The 16,588-nt window shown below is 37.3% G+C and overlaps 1 protein-coding gene across 4 annotated transcripts in view; it reads right to left on the reverse strand.

The window, feature by feature from the left end:
• The window catches only part of MAP2 (microtubule associated protein 2), a 278,408-nt gene that overhangs the window by 61,459 nt on the left and 200,361 nt on the right, over positions 1-16,588 (reverse strand). For all 4 annotated transcript variants that reach the window (XM_057745157.1, XM_057745158.1, XM_057745156.1 and 1 more), the window contains exon 5: positions 11,380-11,664. In XM_057745157.1, the coding sequence (XP_057601140.1) occupies positions 11,380-11,641 (262 nt within the window). In that variant the 5' untranslated portion in view covers positions 11,642-11,664. The remainder of the gene's footprint in view (positions 1-11,379; positions 11,665-16,588) is intronic.

Below are 16,588 nucleotides of genomic sequence, written 5' to 3' on the forward strand. Positions count from 1 at the left end.
TGGCAGTGTTGAGAAAAATGTAAGCATGGGTTGCTATCTCGGTAGGTAGCCTGACATGGGGCAAGGCCGTGGCACTGAGGGTAGGATCTTGGGCGTATGTGGTATCTGAGGTGACTGCTGCCAACCTGAAGAAGATGAAGAAATAGAATTCAGGAAGCAAATGGAAAGGTGCTCAAGGCAAGTTCTATTTACTCCATAGTTTAGCTTCAGACAGGTCCCAGATAGGCAGATGCTACTGTAACCATATGCTATAGCAAGTTGAAAAACGCCGAGCTTCCTTTGGCATGAAAAACACAGTGCTAGGCAAGAGTTATACGGGGCTTCCTGATGATATGAAAATTCAAGTTTCATAAAAAGGTCCTGAATTTTTCTTAGTAAAATATGGCAATGAAAATTCATTTTACTATAAAGATATATGTTATTTTCTTCCTGACATACAGAGAAAATTTCTAAAGCAGGACTTGTATTTTTTTCAAAATGAAATTAAAATTTTAATATTTCACATAAAACTGCCCTGATCATGAAGAGATTGACCAAGTTTTGGTTAGAAGAATATGCCCCCAAATAGCTTGGTTTCTGTGATTCATTTTCATTCCCCTATTACTTTATCAATCACTGTTTTCTAACTTTTACAGAGATCCTTCACCCTTCAAAAATGTTTTATTTTAGCTTTTATTTGGGTCTGATTTCCTAAAGAGAAATTTATTGTATAAGTAAAAACTGTTATGAAACCAGGGAACTTTGCGGTTTCTGCTTCTTTTTTCTTGGATAATTTTGAAATACAACAAGAAACACAGAGGCAGGAATGACTTGGTCTGACAGTGACAAGGTGATCAAAAGCTATGGGAAGAGAAGTGCAGTTTTAATACAGTCAGTATATTAACTGAAGCATTGTACTTAAATTTTATAGAAAAAATTAAAGAAATACCCTGACACTTTAATCAAATAGATATTAAAAATACTTTCTAACATTTTCCACAGACCTAGTGAAGAAAGGTATTTTGTATTTATAGCTTTTTTCACATTCAGTTGCATCAGAGAATACAAGGGGGAGTCGAAAACATCATTATCTGAGCATAGGAGACGCAAGCATTTCTAGTTAGAATTGAAGAAATGCTCATTATGTTAAAATTTACTTTAAAAAACGTTACACATAATTTGGGAGGTTTTTATTCCTTCACTTAAATAAATAAATAAATCAAACTTCTCTGGTGATTCCAGTCCTAAGATGGTAAATTATCAGCTAGGGTAGCTTCAATTCACTCATAAACAGTGAAATCCAACTAGAGAGGAACCCTGTGTCACCAAAACAGCCAAGTCCTTGAGCAGTGTTTTCAATGCAGCATTCTGGTCATAGATGTAAGTTCACTGTGGTCCACAAAGCATTTCAAGCACTAAATTTTTCTTAGGTTGGACAGCAGATATTTTCATGAGGACAGAGATCATTGCTATGTCGAATGAATAAACTTCCTCTCCTAAAATATGACTTTTGAAAGTGGCACCTGTACTTGCTTCAAACTGATTTCTATGTTTCTTTTTTTACTACAATCAAGACACAAGAATTGGGTGAGAATTGGCCTGGAGAAGCTATCCTACATGCTTTGTGACTCAGGCCAAGTTAGTGCAATTTTTTTGAGAAAAGGCAATTCTGGTAAAGCTCTCAGGAGAGTAGGTTTATTCCAATCTTTTCAAAGCTTTACTCACAAATCATCTTTTCAAGCTGATAAGAAAAGCAACTAATAGATGATTTTTAAAGAAAGAGAAAAATATAATTTGGCTTTAAGATAAAGAATAATAACATGCAAACTGCAACAAGGAGAAAAAGTATCCAATCAATTGATTCATTTAAAAAATTGCTTATAAAAGTAATAGTAGTTGTTTTTCTTGTCATTTTATTATTCTCCTCCTCGGAGAAAAAGAAAGTCTTTTAAATACTGAAATAATTAATGATTAGAATTAGAAAATGTAAATGGGAGCATCTTTCATTTTAATATGTTAAAAATAAAAGAAAATCATTGATATGAGTAGCTTTTATCATTTTTTAAAATAACAAAACTAGAGAAATATATCTAATTGAAATTGAAACATTTTCCCTAAAGTTAGTGAATAAATATTCCTGTTATTCAATAGGAAAATGTTATTATCTAAGCACTTATCATTTTCAAATAATTTTATAGGCTTAAAGATGAAGTAGAGTGAAAAAGAACAATGTGATATTTTGTTCAGGTCAACCTTCAAAAATAGGATACATAACATCTCTCCAAGACAATACTGGTATATTCCTTAAAAGAAGTATAATTAAATCTATGACTTAGAACATCCATTTGCTTTAAGATTCAGTTTGTCCATTTGTCAGAAATGAAATTTATGTGACCTCCTGAGCTACAGCAGTGAGACAATCCTTACCTTACAGCCAGAGGATAGGATCAACAAAGACATGCATTTTAGAGCTCTCTTTGCAGGATATTTCAGTATCATTTTCTATCAAGGCCAACTCTATTACATCGGGCTCAATTTTTCAGGAATGAACAAGAAAAGTTGTTCAGTCTCTGTGTACTTCTTAGCTGTTAGATTATTGATATCTCTTAGAAAGGTCATTTATCCTGATTTTTCATATTTTTCCCAGTTCAGTTGTTTTCATCACCAAGACGATATTTCTAATTGGATGTCTTGGTGCTATCTTAAGTCAAAGATATTTTCTTTACTCCAAACCTTCACTCCCGTTTTCAGAACATATCAAGTTTTCTGCTATATCCCTCCATGACACTCCCTTTACAACAGTATTTCAGAGTTCCAACTTGACTGTCCTAGTCAACAGTTTTAAAGTCCTTTCTTTGAATCTAGCCTTCTCTCATTGTTCCTCCATCTGCCTCTTTAGTTCCAGTATTTCTTTCTAACATCATCTTTCCCACAAATGTATTGCTTACACTGTGGTGTAACTTTTGTAGCCCCATTTTGTTTATGTGATTTCCATTCTCAAAACCAAACATGGATACTCTCTCTCTTCTTTATCTCAGTTCAAAAAATATTTACAGTATTAGCACCTACTATGAAACGTAAGTATTGCATTATATACCAGAAGGAACACGAAGATGAATGCAGCACAGCTTCTACCTCAAAACACTTAGAACCTAGTGATGTGGATTAAAACAAGTAACAAGTAACCGCAGTAAAATGTTTGACATGATCAATGCTATTAGCAAGATATAAACATGGTACATGGGGGTGTTTGAAAGAGGAAGAGATTCATTTGAGAGAATAAAATGAATCATCTCTGGAGCTCTGATCACGGTCTTCTGATAATCTCTTCTATCGTATGTACGCTTTTCAAAATATTTTTCCATTACTTGTTTCACGATGCTCCATGAGAATGAAACCACAACAGATTGCTTAGGCAAATTAACTTTGTTTGCAAAAGAGAAGACTGTTAGTTCAATCACAGGACTGACCATTCATGCTGGAGTCACTTATGCAAGAATCAGAGGTGCTTAGCTCCCAGCACCATCTTAACCTGTGTTTCCAAACACAACATCTGGACTGAAAACATTGAGTCTAATTTTCAGGCTGCTGGGGCTGAATCATCTCTATTATACATGATTTTTCTCTGAATTTTGACTCTTCCCTTAGTATCCATTTTGCCTAATGTCTCCTGAAGTTTGAGTATTGCTGAAATCAATTGTAAAAGCAGACATTTAACTCTCATATCTGTCTTCTAATAATTACCTAGCAATTGCATATTTGTTAAAAGCTGTCATGAGAGCCTAGGACATATGCTTTCCTCTTTCTCTGCTCATCGGCTTGGCTGAGTTTAGAACTGCATTTTCTCTGAGTGTTGCTGAACGGTGACTCATTCTGTGAGGCGAGTCACACGGTGAGAGGGCAGCAAGGGGTTCGGTGTCCTTTTCCCCCCAGGACTCATGATGCCAAGTCAGATCATGCTTAAACTACCAGGTCTGCAATGCAGCACCAGTTGTTCTGTTCATCTGCTCCTGGTATGAATTTCCAGACTCCCCAGACAGTCAAAGCAGTGCTTTATGTAATGTGCTAAGGCGCAGTGAAGTGTGAGGGAGTGAGAGGGCTTGATACACTGAAGCAGAAAGTCGGTTCATCTCAAGTAGCTTGGGGAGAAAAGAGGGAGGTGTGATGACTGCTAGGTATTCCCCGGCCTACTAACCTCCCAACAGCAATAAAACCAAACCTGAAGCCAACCCTCAAGGGGGTATTTTTATACCGTGACAGACATTTTTCTCAGGTATCTATAAACAATATAATAAATTTATATATACATCATACTTTTCAAAAATCCACATTATTGATTGATGAATATATTTTCCAGATATTAGGGAAATTTATTTGTTCCAAATTAGTTTTAAAGTTTTTCTCATCTTTTTTTTTTTTTATTGGTCTTTCCTCTTTTGTGAGGACAGAATGCTTAGAAATTGAACATGGGACAGATAAAGGCCGTGCATAATCCTAACTGAAACACAGGCTCAGAGGATGGAAAAAGGAACCCAGGGAGACTTGTCTGCATGACCGATTACTGTCATCTACGCACTACAAATAAAAAAGGTTCTATGAATTGCTTAGAGATCATCTCTAAACGGAGATTTTAAAAACCTCGAATAATTGAAATACATTAAAAGAAAAATATGATGACCCACCATGACAGCAAATTAGGAGACATGTTGATAAGGTCTTAAAAAATACAGGAAAGACTCAAGTAAAAAATACAATGGTATTAAATGATATTTACATCTGGAAACGAGTGAGACAGAATAATTTTTACAAGTAGTTCTGGATTGTTCTTCGCTCAAATCGGTTGCAATGATTAAGATTCAAACTCAACATAATAATTTTTCAAAGTGTCAGTGGACCGAAGAGAATGATAAAATAGATTTTTTTTAGTGTTTGTGATGTGGCTCTGACATTTCACACGAAACATGAAAATAAAGAAAGGAGAATGATCTCTACAAGTGCACGGCAGGAATTTTCTGGAGGAACACACATGGGAGTAAATGCGTATGCAAATTAATCTTAATTTTAAAATATCATATTATATTGTGTTAGAGCAAGCCTTGCTCGTCACAACTTGAAGTGTTTGTAGGCAATTAAAATTCCAAGGAATAAAATCATGTTTTGTTTGTTGAGTCATTGGGTTTAATTAAAAGGAGTCTAGAGAAACCAAGTTTTCCTTAAATTTTGATTCATAATTACCAGCTTAAGACAATCACATTCTACTCTAGGACTTTGGCTGACGAGCAAAGAAAGATATAACGTAATTTTTTATAGGAAGAACTACCCTATAACTGCACATTTAAATAAACAACTATATCTGGTACCTGTCTTTTCTTCTAATCTGTAAAACATTATAAGCTCTAGTTAGCAATACCTGCTATAAACAAGCTCATACCTTACCAAGATTAACAGAGGCACTTCTTTATTATAATGTCCATGCAAGCTAGCCCCCAATTAGGCTCAGATCCTTCTACTTACCAACAACACAGGTCACATATGATTGAAGCTAATACTCCAAACCTGCTTCAAATGGTATAGAGACAACATAGGACAAAGCAAACGTGGCAAATACAAACCTCATGCCTTTTCTATTAATCCTTGTCTTTCTCACTCTTTCTAGCCCCAGATGCCTAACCTTTCGAAGGAAAACACTGAAAAGACCCCCATTTTCTGTCCTCATCCATCGGCGCCGCCAGGCCCAGATGCTTCGCCTTGAGGCCGTGTGCGTTTCTGCAGATCCGCCCTGAATGCTAAGTAACTGCTCTGCACACTCCTCTCTGCGGAGCTCAGGGAAATGGCAGCCAGAGCAATAAGTGGTTGGCATGGCAACAAGGAAAGAAAATCTGCAACCTCTTGTATTGTTAGGCCAGCTTGTTTATTTGCCTTGTGGGGGGGTGGTGCGGATGGCTTCAGACGTTTTGCAGGAGAAATGGTTCTGTACTATTTTGCTCTGCGTACATTAATATATATTATATACCATATGTCATAGTTTAAATGGGATGGTGACTCCTACCAGTACATCTCAAATATGGGAATGGAGGCAGGGGAGAATGGGGAGGTAAGAAAAGGCAGATTAGAATTTTCAAAGATCGAAACGGGAAAGAGAAATTTAAAGGTATATTCAGATTTTTGCTTATGAGTGATGACAGCCTTTTTCTCCATTGTGCATTTTCAAGCTTAAATTTATAATTCCAGCAACAACAAATTTAGATATCTGAGTATGTTCATCGCTTGGCTACTAGAATCATGCAGATACAAAAGAGCAGGCCAGGCTTTACAAGGAAAGCCAAAATCTCCATTGGAAAGCTCTGAAAAAAGTGACCACAGATAACCCAGAAGAGCTTTTATAGATCTCACTGCTTTGAGAGGGAGCAGATCTGGAGAGAATCCCTGGAAATGTTAGGGAAACAGAGCAGCCCTGGGAAATCAAGGCTTAGTTACTGAAGGAATGCCTTTTAATCTTTAAATTTACTCAAAGAGATACCTGATGCTGGCTTTGGATGATCACGAAGATGCTTTATCCTGTGACTGGTGTTTTTACTAGTGTTCAAAGCATTGTACCTTACAACAGTCAAAATCACAAAAACATTGTGATTTTAAATACTTCAAAGTTTTGGCATCTATAAACGTCTCAGAATTGCCTCCTTTCTTTCTCCATTCATGCTGAAAACTGGTAATAAAGATCTGATTTTCTTAAAGGTCATGCTTAAAGGTACGTGGGTGTGACTGTTCTGCAATGGAAGAGGAATTGTCTTCTTTGGCTATGATAGGTAACAGCTGCAGCTGGGCGTGCAGTTCTGCATTGGGCGCCATGGGGTGGCTGAAAGAGCCTATGAAGTTGGAGACCTGTATGCTGGCTGTAGCCATGTGATCTTGCATGGGTCACTAAACTCATAAAGAGAAGGAGCGTGAAAGGTCATCTTACAAGATAACATCCAGTTATCTTGATGTTATCTTGATATAAATTCTAATATGAGTTTGGGCCCCACCCATGAATAAGACGCTTAAAGATGAGGCTCCTAACTTTAACTCCAAGTTCAAACTGTGTGGGGACCAAAATGAATTCTGCTTGCTTCCTTCAATGAAGATAAGGTGGAAAACAGAGGAAGCGTTTATTACAAGACTTTACTCTTTATTATTCATGTGGGGAAAACAACTTAAAAATGGCTGCTTTAGTCATATGTTTTATTTACTTATCAATAACAATAACTTTCCTGAGTGGCCTGATTTTCAATGGTTTCTCATTTCTTTTTTTAGACTTCTGTGGCATGACTTCTAAAAAAGGCACTTTAATAAGTAAATGTAAGAAAAATTCTTAAAGTAAAAAAGTTATGCTATAATAGGTAAGCATTTAATTCTATTTACCTTTCTATGGATCAGCCTTAAAATGGAAGGAAAGAGACAAAAATCTAGAAGGGTAAGTTGTAAAGAAATATAAAGTGTTATTTTTTTCCAGCATTTCCTGTGTAACCTCTATCCCACCACCCCTGCTGCCTCCCCTACCATCTCAGTGTATAAGATTAAAGATAAGCTGACTATGGCCTTGCAGCTTCAAAAAATTAAATGTTATTGTCCAGAAATGAAGGTGAACATTGAAAAGGGTGGATGAGACAGAATGAGGTAGACCTTTGGTTGAAGTAAGCCCACTCTGATGAAGGAAGGAAGGAGGAGGGAGAGCTGATGATTGCAATTCATTTATTATGTGATCTGGTTTATAAACATGAATAAAAAACAAAAAATGTTGAGGAAAAGTTTTATTTCTAAGAATGAAGAGAGGGCTACAGCAAGGAAGGAAAGTAGACGAAAGATTTCTGGCTTCAACCAATAGTGGCCTGGACACTATAATGTATAGCTGAGGATGTCACTGGGAAATGTTTCATGTTCACAATGTCCTGAGAAATACCCATTATAGGAGAAATTGCAATATACTAATATATTATATTAAAAGAGTAAGCTAATATATAGCCTGGTCCTCTTTCAAATAATCACCTCAAAATACAATGCGAGCTCGCATCAACGGTCTCCATCATCAAAGGATAGCATTTTTAAAGATCATATCTGAGATTTGAGAATGCTTCTTTTTACTGGGGATGATTTTTGTAATTTGTGAAACAGGTAAATATAAACCATAAATAATACAATTTATTATTTTATTAAGCTAAAGTTTGGAGAGAAATTTAACTGCACATTAACTTATCACTGGAAAATCCTCTTTAGGTATAAGAAGATTTTATTTTACACTTTTCCTCTCCTCCTGCTTTCCACACGTGGATAATTGATGGATTCAATACTTGGCCTGTTCTTTCGAGAGGGAGGTTGGTTTAAAATCACAGCTTTGGATTGAAAACATCACTCTGGTAACCTAGAGCAGACTGTTTACAACCTTTGTCACTATGAATATATATATAAAACTTACATAATTAGTCTCCCAAAGGTAATGTAATATTCATTTGATATATGTTAAGCTGAATTCAAAATTATCTCTGGATGGTCCTGAACACACAATTTAAAGGAACATCTGTTAGTCTTTTTAATTTATATTATTTTCTCAAAGAAGCTGGCAAGAACACACTGACCTGGCAAATAGATTTTTCTGACGCTCTTAAATACTTAAGACCATTGAAAAAATGAAAGAGTTAATGATGTTGGTTCTCTACTGCTTGACCAAGCATGCCACAGTGATTTTTCTCTTGAGTACATAATAAGCCTCCATAACAGTCAGTGAGAGTCAACTAGTGAGAGTTCAAGAGACAAAATGAGACTTTTCAATAGCTTTCACTACTAATGTGAAAAGGACTTTCTTCATTTTGCATCACTCACTCAGCCACTCATTCAACACACACTTGCTGAGTCCTCGAGGCAAAAATGTCAAGTGCCGCAGGGGATGATGATGGGAAATCTTCGTTTCTCACGTTATCTCCTCCCTTCCCACAACTGTTTTGTTCTAACATGTCCTCAACTCTTCATGCCTCAATCCCTTCAAAATTTTCCCAGTTAGTGCTCCTGACACCCAAGTCCCACCCTCTTCAGACTGTATTACACTTGGCTGTAGAAAAATATTCCTAGATCCAGAGAGCCCTGTTGTCCATATAGATACCACTACCACCACCAATGATCATAATGATAGTGATGGTAATTAATAAACACTATTGCTCGAGTCATTCACTTTACACACTCTACTACCTCATTTACTCCTCTTTGTAACCATGCAAGGTAAAAATGATACTTTTATTTCATTCTTAACCACAGTTTCTTACTAATGGGACGCATGTGTCTATAGGGCATTGCATAACTTTTCAAATCCTTGAGTTAGATTGACACTGCCACCCTCTTTTTCCTGTTCACGTACATTTCTTCAAGGTATTTGCTTTTTATCACATCAACTGCCAAAACCCAGCTTCACAAAGCCAGGGCATCTTCCAAAGGAATGTGGTGTGATCCAATGTTGAAATGGAACTATCTTGAACTAATAGTTCACGTAGTATCTGAAAGCCGTTGAGTATCACAGTGTTTCTTCTGAGTATTTAAAACACTCTACGCTACTTGTGTGCGTTTGCTGTGGCACCTCAAGATGCTTCTGTGCACAATTTGGGAACTTTGTTTGGAAAGAATCCCTCTTCAGCTTTGCCTTTCTATACTGCTCATTTGGCACTTAACACATTGTGTTCTGTATTTGAATTAATTGTATGCGTGGGTCTCATGTCTGCTACTACATCTACTGTTCCGTGAAGGTCAGAGTCCATTCCTTGCACACACCCTGGCATAGAAGTGAACGCAGCTTGTACATAGAAAGTACCCAATAGTAGTTTGTTGAATGAATGGATTAAAAAAAAATCATACTATATTTGAGATGCCATTCATACTTGCTCTTAAAATTTAAATGTATTTTTTGAACCGAGTGTACAGTGGATGTGTTACTAACTAATTGAGTGTAGAAACCAATCTTTGAATAAGTAAGGGATGATTTTGAAGGGGGCATAGCTTTTCTTAATAGCAGTTTACTTACTCTTCTTGGAGTAGCATGTCTGCAAGTTGCTGTGTTCAAATGCATTAAATTCTGATACAGAAAAAAGGAAAATAACGGTGAAGAATATTATAGGGCAGGCTAGTGTTTCTCTAAGCCATTAATGACAATATCATCAATAGTAAGAGGACTATTGGTAGAAATTACACTTTGAAAGGAAGTACTCAAGATTAAATTATGAGAGTGAGTCAAAAATTATCCGCACACTGGCTGTAGAATTTACTGTAATTAACTTTTAGAAAAGACAAATACATCATTTTTCAACATACTCTCCTTGCTTTTCAGAACACTTTGTCCATCTGTCAACCAGCTTTCACATTCCCTCATTAAAAAGTTTTAGGCTGAGCTACGAGCCACGAATGCACCGCCGTCTTCACTTCATCATCAGAAGTGAATCTTTGTCCCCGCAGGCTGCTTTCAGGGAACCAGACAGGTAAGGGTCCGATGCAGCAAGATCAGGACTACAGGGAGGATACTTTAACACCTCAAAATGAAGTTTTTGCAGGGTGTCGACAGTGTAGGCAGATGTGTGCGGACGTGAACACCCTCAGACCACAAAAATACGAAAATACGAATCACGCTGCACGCTGCTCTTCTTTCATGCGAATCACAAGTGGGGCATCCATTTTTGCTCGCACCGCAGTTACAAATGAACTGCTGTAACACATTCACACCTGCACAGCAGTGACTGGGGAGACAGTAGCCTTGAACAGAAAGCACTGATAAGACAGTGCGGCCAACAGAAGTTTTAATACAACTGGAATGCGGATAATTTTTGACTCACCCTCATATATTATGTTCTCCTTTAAGCATCTGTATATTAGTTCTTTAAAAGCTATCTGGGGAGGTGTTAAATGGTTCCTGTGTATGTGTGTCTGTTTGTTTTCTTTGCTTTTTCTCTCTTTTTTTTTAAAGGCTGGGAGATAGACTCTACATTCCTTTCTGCCCTAAAAAGTAAATATGCTTCTTATCAAATAATCAGATTTAAGTCCAATATCATTCAAGAGTATCAGTAAGAAACTATTTGTGAAGTTTTCTCTCAGTAAGTTACAGTGCTGACAGTTACTAGCAAAACACGCATACATCGAGCCATTTGTCTACTAATATTAAAGTGGTAAACACTAAATAGGGAGATGAGATTGAGAGCACAACTAATTCAGGGGAACGTCAGGCTGTTCCCATGATTTTCCTCTCCTTTTGGTGTCTATTTTCTCTGACCGACTGGAATTTCAGTCCTAGCACTAGTGAAAGAAGATCAGTGCTGTAAATTAATTCACTTTCAGCCTAAACAGACTTCAAAGCACAAAGCAAGCCCTGGTGACAGAAAAGCCCTTAGTTACCTGCTGTTTCTCTGTCAGCTGAGGTCAGCTCTCCGTTGATTCCATTCTCTTTGGTATCTGAGTAGGTGACCTGTGACCCATGTTCTCCAAAGGCGCCCTCTTCATCTTCCCCGTATGGGAATCCATTGGCGCTTCTGACAAGTCCTTCTCCTGAACCACCTTGATCCTTGATCTCAGGTGGATGTGGGTGGGCAGATGCCTCTGTTAGTTGAGCTGAGGTCCAGTGAGGCGCCTTTGCTTCATCTTTCCGATCATCTGCCATTCTTCAATGTCCTATGTCTTCTCCTGTGATTGGAAGAGGAAAAATAGCAGCTGTGACTTTGGAGAAAGCTTATCTGATATTAGTAGTACTAAGATAGGGAAAATTTATAGCAAACTCACTCGTTAGCTACGGTCAAAGAAACATATTCAATAACCCACTTTTAATATTAAGAGGTAGCTATTGTTAGCACTTTGGTTTTTAGATCTTTTCTGGAATATCTATTCTTTTAATATAAGATCACCGTCAGTTTACATATACTCTTTTTTTTAAACTAGTGTTTAGTATTTAAGGACATAGCTGAGCTAACTTACATTGACATGTGACATTGACTGTGCAGTAAAGGAATTCTATAGTATAGGGAAAATCTGTAGTATGAGAAAATTGGATAGAAAACAGTGGGGAAAGGAATGGCTGAGAGAAAATGCTGGATTATGGAAAATTATTCCAATACTCTTCTAAAGCACAACTCTCTGTGGAATCTGGAAAAGACAATGGCCAATATACCAGCCCTTTCAGTTTCAAAGATTTTCAATTCAAACCGGACGTAGATATGTTTTTCTGGATACATCCTGTGTATTAAGAGAAAGATAGTTTTGACTTAATTTTTCAGCAAACTTTCCTAAGCCCTATGTATAAGGGAATGATATTTTCTCTTAGTATAAATCTTACATAGAGAATAAAAATTATAATATTACGCTTATTTCGTAACTACAGTATTATTTCACAATTAAGTCAAATCACTAACATTTATTAGGTGGCTGTATTATAGTAAAGTTTGAATAAGTCGTGGAGTAGATGTTCTATACGTGTTAAGCAAATGGCAGATCCCGCACAGCCTTCACTTACATGCCAATGACACTAAATTTAGAGATGTATTTGAAGAGAGGTGATACATCACTCAGTTTTGAAAAGCTGTTGCCAGCAATATAGCTTCATTGATGATCTATTGTCCCTACACTGATGATGACATAGATTATGACAGTCTCTGATGGAAACTAAGAACATTTTCCTTTTTTTTTTCAAAAATGGTAACTCAAGCAAAATCTTCCAAACAAGCAAACAAAAACTGTATTAAAACAAATCGACTTCTAGCTACCAAGCTCTGTTTAGAATCACAAATAAATAAAGCTGTAAAGAAAGTAAGCTTCCTATCAGATTCCTAGCAAGGATCTGTCTGTTTTTTACTGAATTTCAATGCTATTCTCAGGTCCCTATTCTAATTTTCTGTTCCTACCAGGAAGAACTAGATGAGTCAACTCATTTAAACTAATTTGACAATAACATTCCCCCACCCCCAGCAACTGCTTCCTACAAGGGTTCTATTTATTGTTCCAATGAGCATTTTTAAACAGGATTTTTAACTTTTAAAACACTGTTTGAGGGACTTCCCTGGTGGCGCAGTGGTTAAGAATCTGCCTGCCAATGCAGGGAACATGGGTTCAGTCCCTGTGCCAGGAAGATCCCACATGCTGCAGGGCAACTAAGCCTGTGAGCCACAACTACTGAGCCCATGTGCCACAACTACTGAAGCTCATGCACCTAAAGCCCGTGCTCCGTAACAAGAGAAGCCATCGCATTGAGAAGCCTGTGCACCACAATGAAGAGTAGCCCCTGCTCACCACAACTAGAGAAAGCCCGTGCGCAGCAATGAAGATTCAATGCAGCCAAAAAATAAATAAATGAATAAATAAATAGAAAACCAACAGCAACAACAACAACAACAACAAAAAAAAACAAAAAAAAACACTGATTGAGGGGCTTGTGAATAATCCAAAGAGCATCCCCTCAGCACTGATGATGTACAAAGAACTGTATGCATGGGAGAGTTTCCTCATATGTAAAATCAGGACAAGGATGCCTAGTTTATTGGTTTGTTGCAAAGTTTAAACAGAATAAAATAAAGGGCTCAGCACAGTCCCTGGCATGCTCAATGAATAGTAGTTACTACCTTTGTTACTGTTATTATAATTATACTAACAGTCATCATACCACCAGTCATCACATATAAAATATTTTCAGTAGTTTTTCTGGAATTGTTGGCAAAGGAAGAGGAGCCTGAAAACTTGGTAAGTTGTATAATAAGAGTTACTTGCAAATCTGCCCCCAGATATCATAGAGAACTGAATGAATGTTCCAAGACAGACATGGCAAATGTCTGGGACATGAAAGCCTGATGGGAGGAGTGTGTCCTCAGAACTAATCATTCCAAGCGTACATCTGAAAACTTAGCATCTTTTATAAAGATGGTTCTGCAACATTCTAGACTCCACTCTGCCACTGTCTTTTAGTCAAATATCAAAGGACCTAAATTGGGAGTTTGAGGATTGTGTTTCTTTTGAGTTGTTTGGTATCTTCATATATCTGATGGGCTGAATAAATTATCTACATTCGAACTGTCACCTTGATCACAATATTTTATTGATAGTGAGACTGTTGGCTTAGCCTCCTTATCTTTACATCCCTTGATTTCTTTACTTTTCCTTTATCAGAACAGCTTAGATAAAATTTCCATTTTCTTATATGGTCCAAACTATTTTTTGTGCAGAGTGAACACTGGTAAATAGAAGAAGTTTCCCACAAAAAAGTACATGTCTGGCTAATAGTGCTTTTAAAAAAATTAATAGGTTTTATATTTTTAGAACAGTTTTAGATATAAAGAAAAATTGAGCAGTAGTACAGAGAGTTCCCATGTATCCCTTGTACTCAATTTCCTATTATTAACAAATTATATTAGTATGATACATTTGTTATAATTAATGAAATAATATTGATGCATTATTATTAACTAAAGTCCATAGTTTATTTAGATTACCCCAATTTTTACCTAATGTCCTTTTTTCGGTTCTAGAATCCCATCCAGGATTCTACATTACATTTAGTTTTCATGCTTCTTCAGCTTCTCAGACTTTCCTTGTTTTGGATGACCTTAAGAAATACAGGTCAAGTATATTATAGATGCCCCTTTACTGAAATTTGTCATATTTTTTTTTTAATTGACTGGACTAGGTCTTCATTGCTGCGCACAGGCTTTTTCTAGTTGTGGTGAGTGGGGGCTACTCTTCGTTGTGGTGCGCGGGCTCCTCATTGCTGTGGCTTCTCTTGTTACGGAGCATGGGCTCTAGGCATGTGGGCTTCAGTAGTTGCAGCACATGGGCTTAATAGTTGTGGCTCACAGGCCCTAAAGCACAGGCTCAATAGTTGTGGCACATGGGCTTAGTTGCTCCGCGGCATGTGGGATCTTCCTGGAGCAGGGATCGAACCCGTGTCCCCTGCATTGGCAAGCGGATTCTCAACCACTGCGCCACCTAGGAAGCCCGTCTGATATTTTTTAATGAATATTTTTTGATTATCTGTTTTTTGAGAGGAAGATCACCAGCCGTAAAGTGCTCTAATAAGCTTGAGAGATGCTGAGTTACATGGGCATGTATAATACAAGCTTTCTGAGAGCTTTTGCTATTCTACTGCACATGGGAATCTCAGGGGAGGGCAGTGGTGTACAAAACATCCCAAGCAACTGGCTATAGCAGTAGTCCCCAGCCTTTTTGGCACCAGGGTCTGGTTTCGTGGAAGACAATTTTTCCACAGATTGGGGGGGGGGGGTATGGTTCAGGTGGTAATGCAAGTGATGGGAAGTGACACAGGAAGCTTGGCTCAGTCGCCGGCCGCTTACCTCCTGCTGTGTGGCCTGGCTCCTAATGGGCTGAGAACTGGTACCAGTCCACAACCTGGGGGTTGGGGAACCCTGGGCTACAGAACCTTCATCTGATGCCAGGTTTATTAACATCTCCAAAACGTTTTGGAAAATACTTATGTTTGCCCTTTAGCCCGTGTTTAACGCTGAAAGTTCTAGATATGAGTACCCACAACTCCCAGCTAAAACTGGCAATTCTTCCCCTAGGCAGGGCTATCTGGACAAGATTTCTCGATTACTAAAAATCTTCGTCTTGAACCTAAAAATCTAACACTGAAATGAGCAGTGTGTTACTTGGTAATCATCCATATAAAATGTTACGATAATTTGTTTTCAAGAGACCAGGCATTCAAAAAGTGAACTCCTTAGTGTTTAATACTTAAGAGTTTTGAATTCTTTCTTTTTAGTTAATGAATAAAAACTAATGTTGGAAGAAGAAAGGGCAGGCTGGCTATACTGATTTTAATTACTATCAGAGGTGCAAATAAAGTGAGTTTATTATCTAAAATGCATCATCTGGCTTCCTGATATGACTATCTAGATAATACTCCTTAAAATGTACATAGATCAGTCAGATATTTTCTACTTTGTTGGGCTTTTGAAACATACATAGTCTATTAAGTGACAATCATTTTAGGAGACTTCAAGCTAGAACTGGCATTGCTCTGACAAAATTACTTTGACAGAAAATACAGTTTGGAAAGATTTATTGAAAAGCATCTGGAAACAGAGGAGACACTATTTAGCCCCATTCACTTATAATCACAACATGGTATTATTAAAATACCACCCATTCATGCTAAATTTCACTTAAACTCCCAATCAATGTTTTGGGGTCACAGATTATCTCTACTCTTCAAAATGGTGTTATAGCATAAAAGTGATCACAGCTTCCTTTAATTTCTTCTTCTCGATGTATAATATTACTTTTACCTGAATCTCTCTGAAAATTGTGCTTGTAGAATTAAAGAAGTTAAGAAAACTGAGACAAAGGCAAATCCTCTCCAAATCCATAAAAGAAAACTTGTGAGGTACCAGAAATTGTAACATCCCATTCCCACTGTGTAATGGGAAAGTCTCTTCTCTATATATATTGAAAAAGATCACATATCCTCCTGCTCCTCATTGCTGAACAGCTGGGCATCCGCCACATAATCTTCTGGATGGATAAAGTAATCTGAGAAGATACCTGAAAATTCTCCTTCTCCTCCTCCCAAAAGCCTAGCTTGATACTGTAAGCAAGGAAATTTCTGAGT

The sequence above is a fragment of the Hippopotamus amphibius genome, chromosome 8, assembly GCF_030028045.1.
Source record: "Hippopotamus amphibius kiboko isolate mHipAmp2 chromosome 8, mHipAmp2.hap2, whole genome shotgun sequence".
Taxonomy (NCBI): Eukaryota; Metazoa; Chordata; class Mammalia; order Artiodactyla; family Hippopotamidae; genus Hippopotamus; species Hippopotamus amphibius.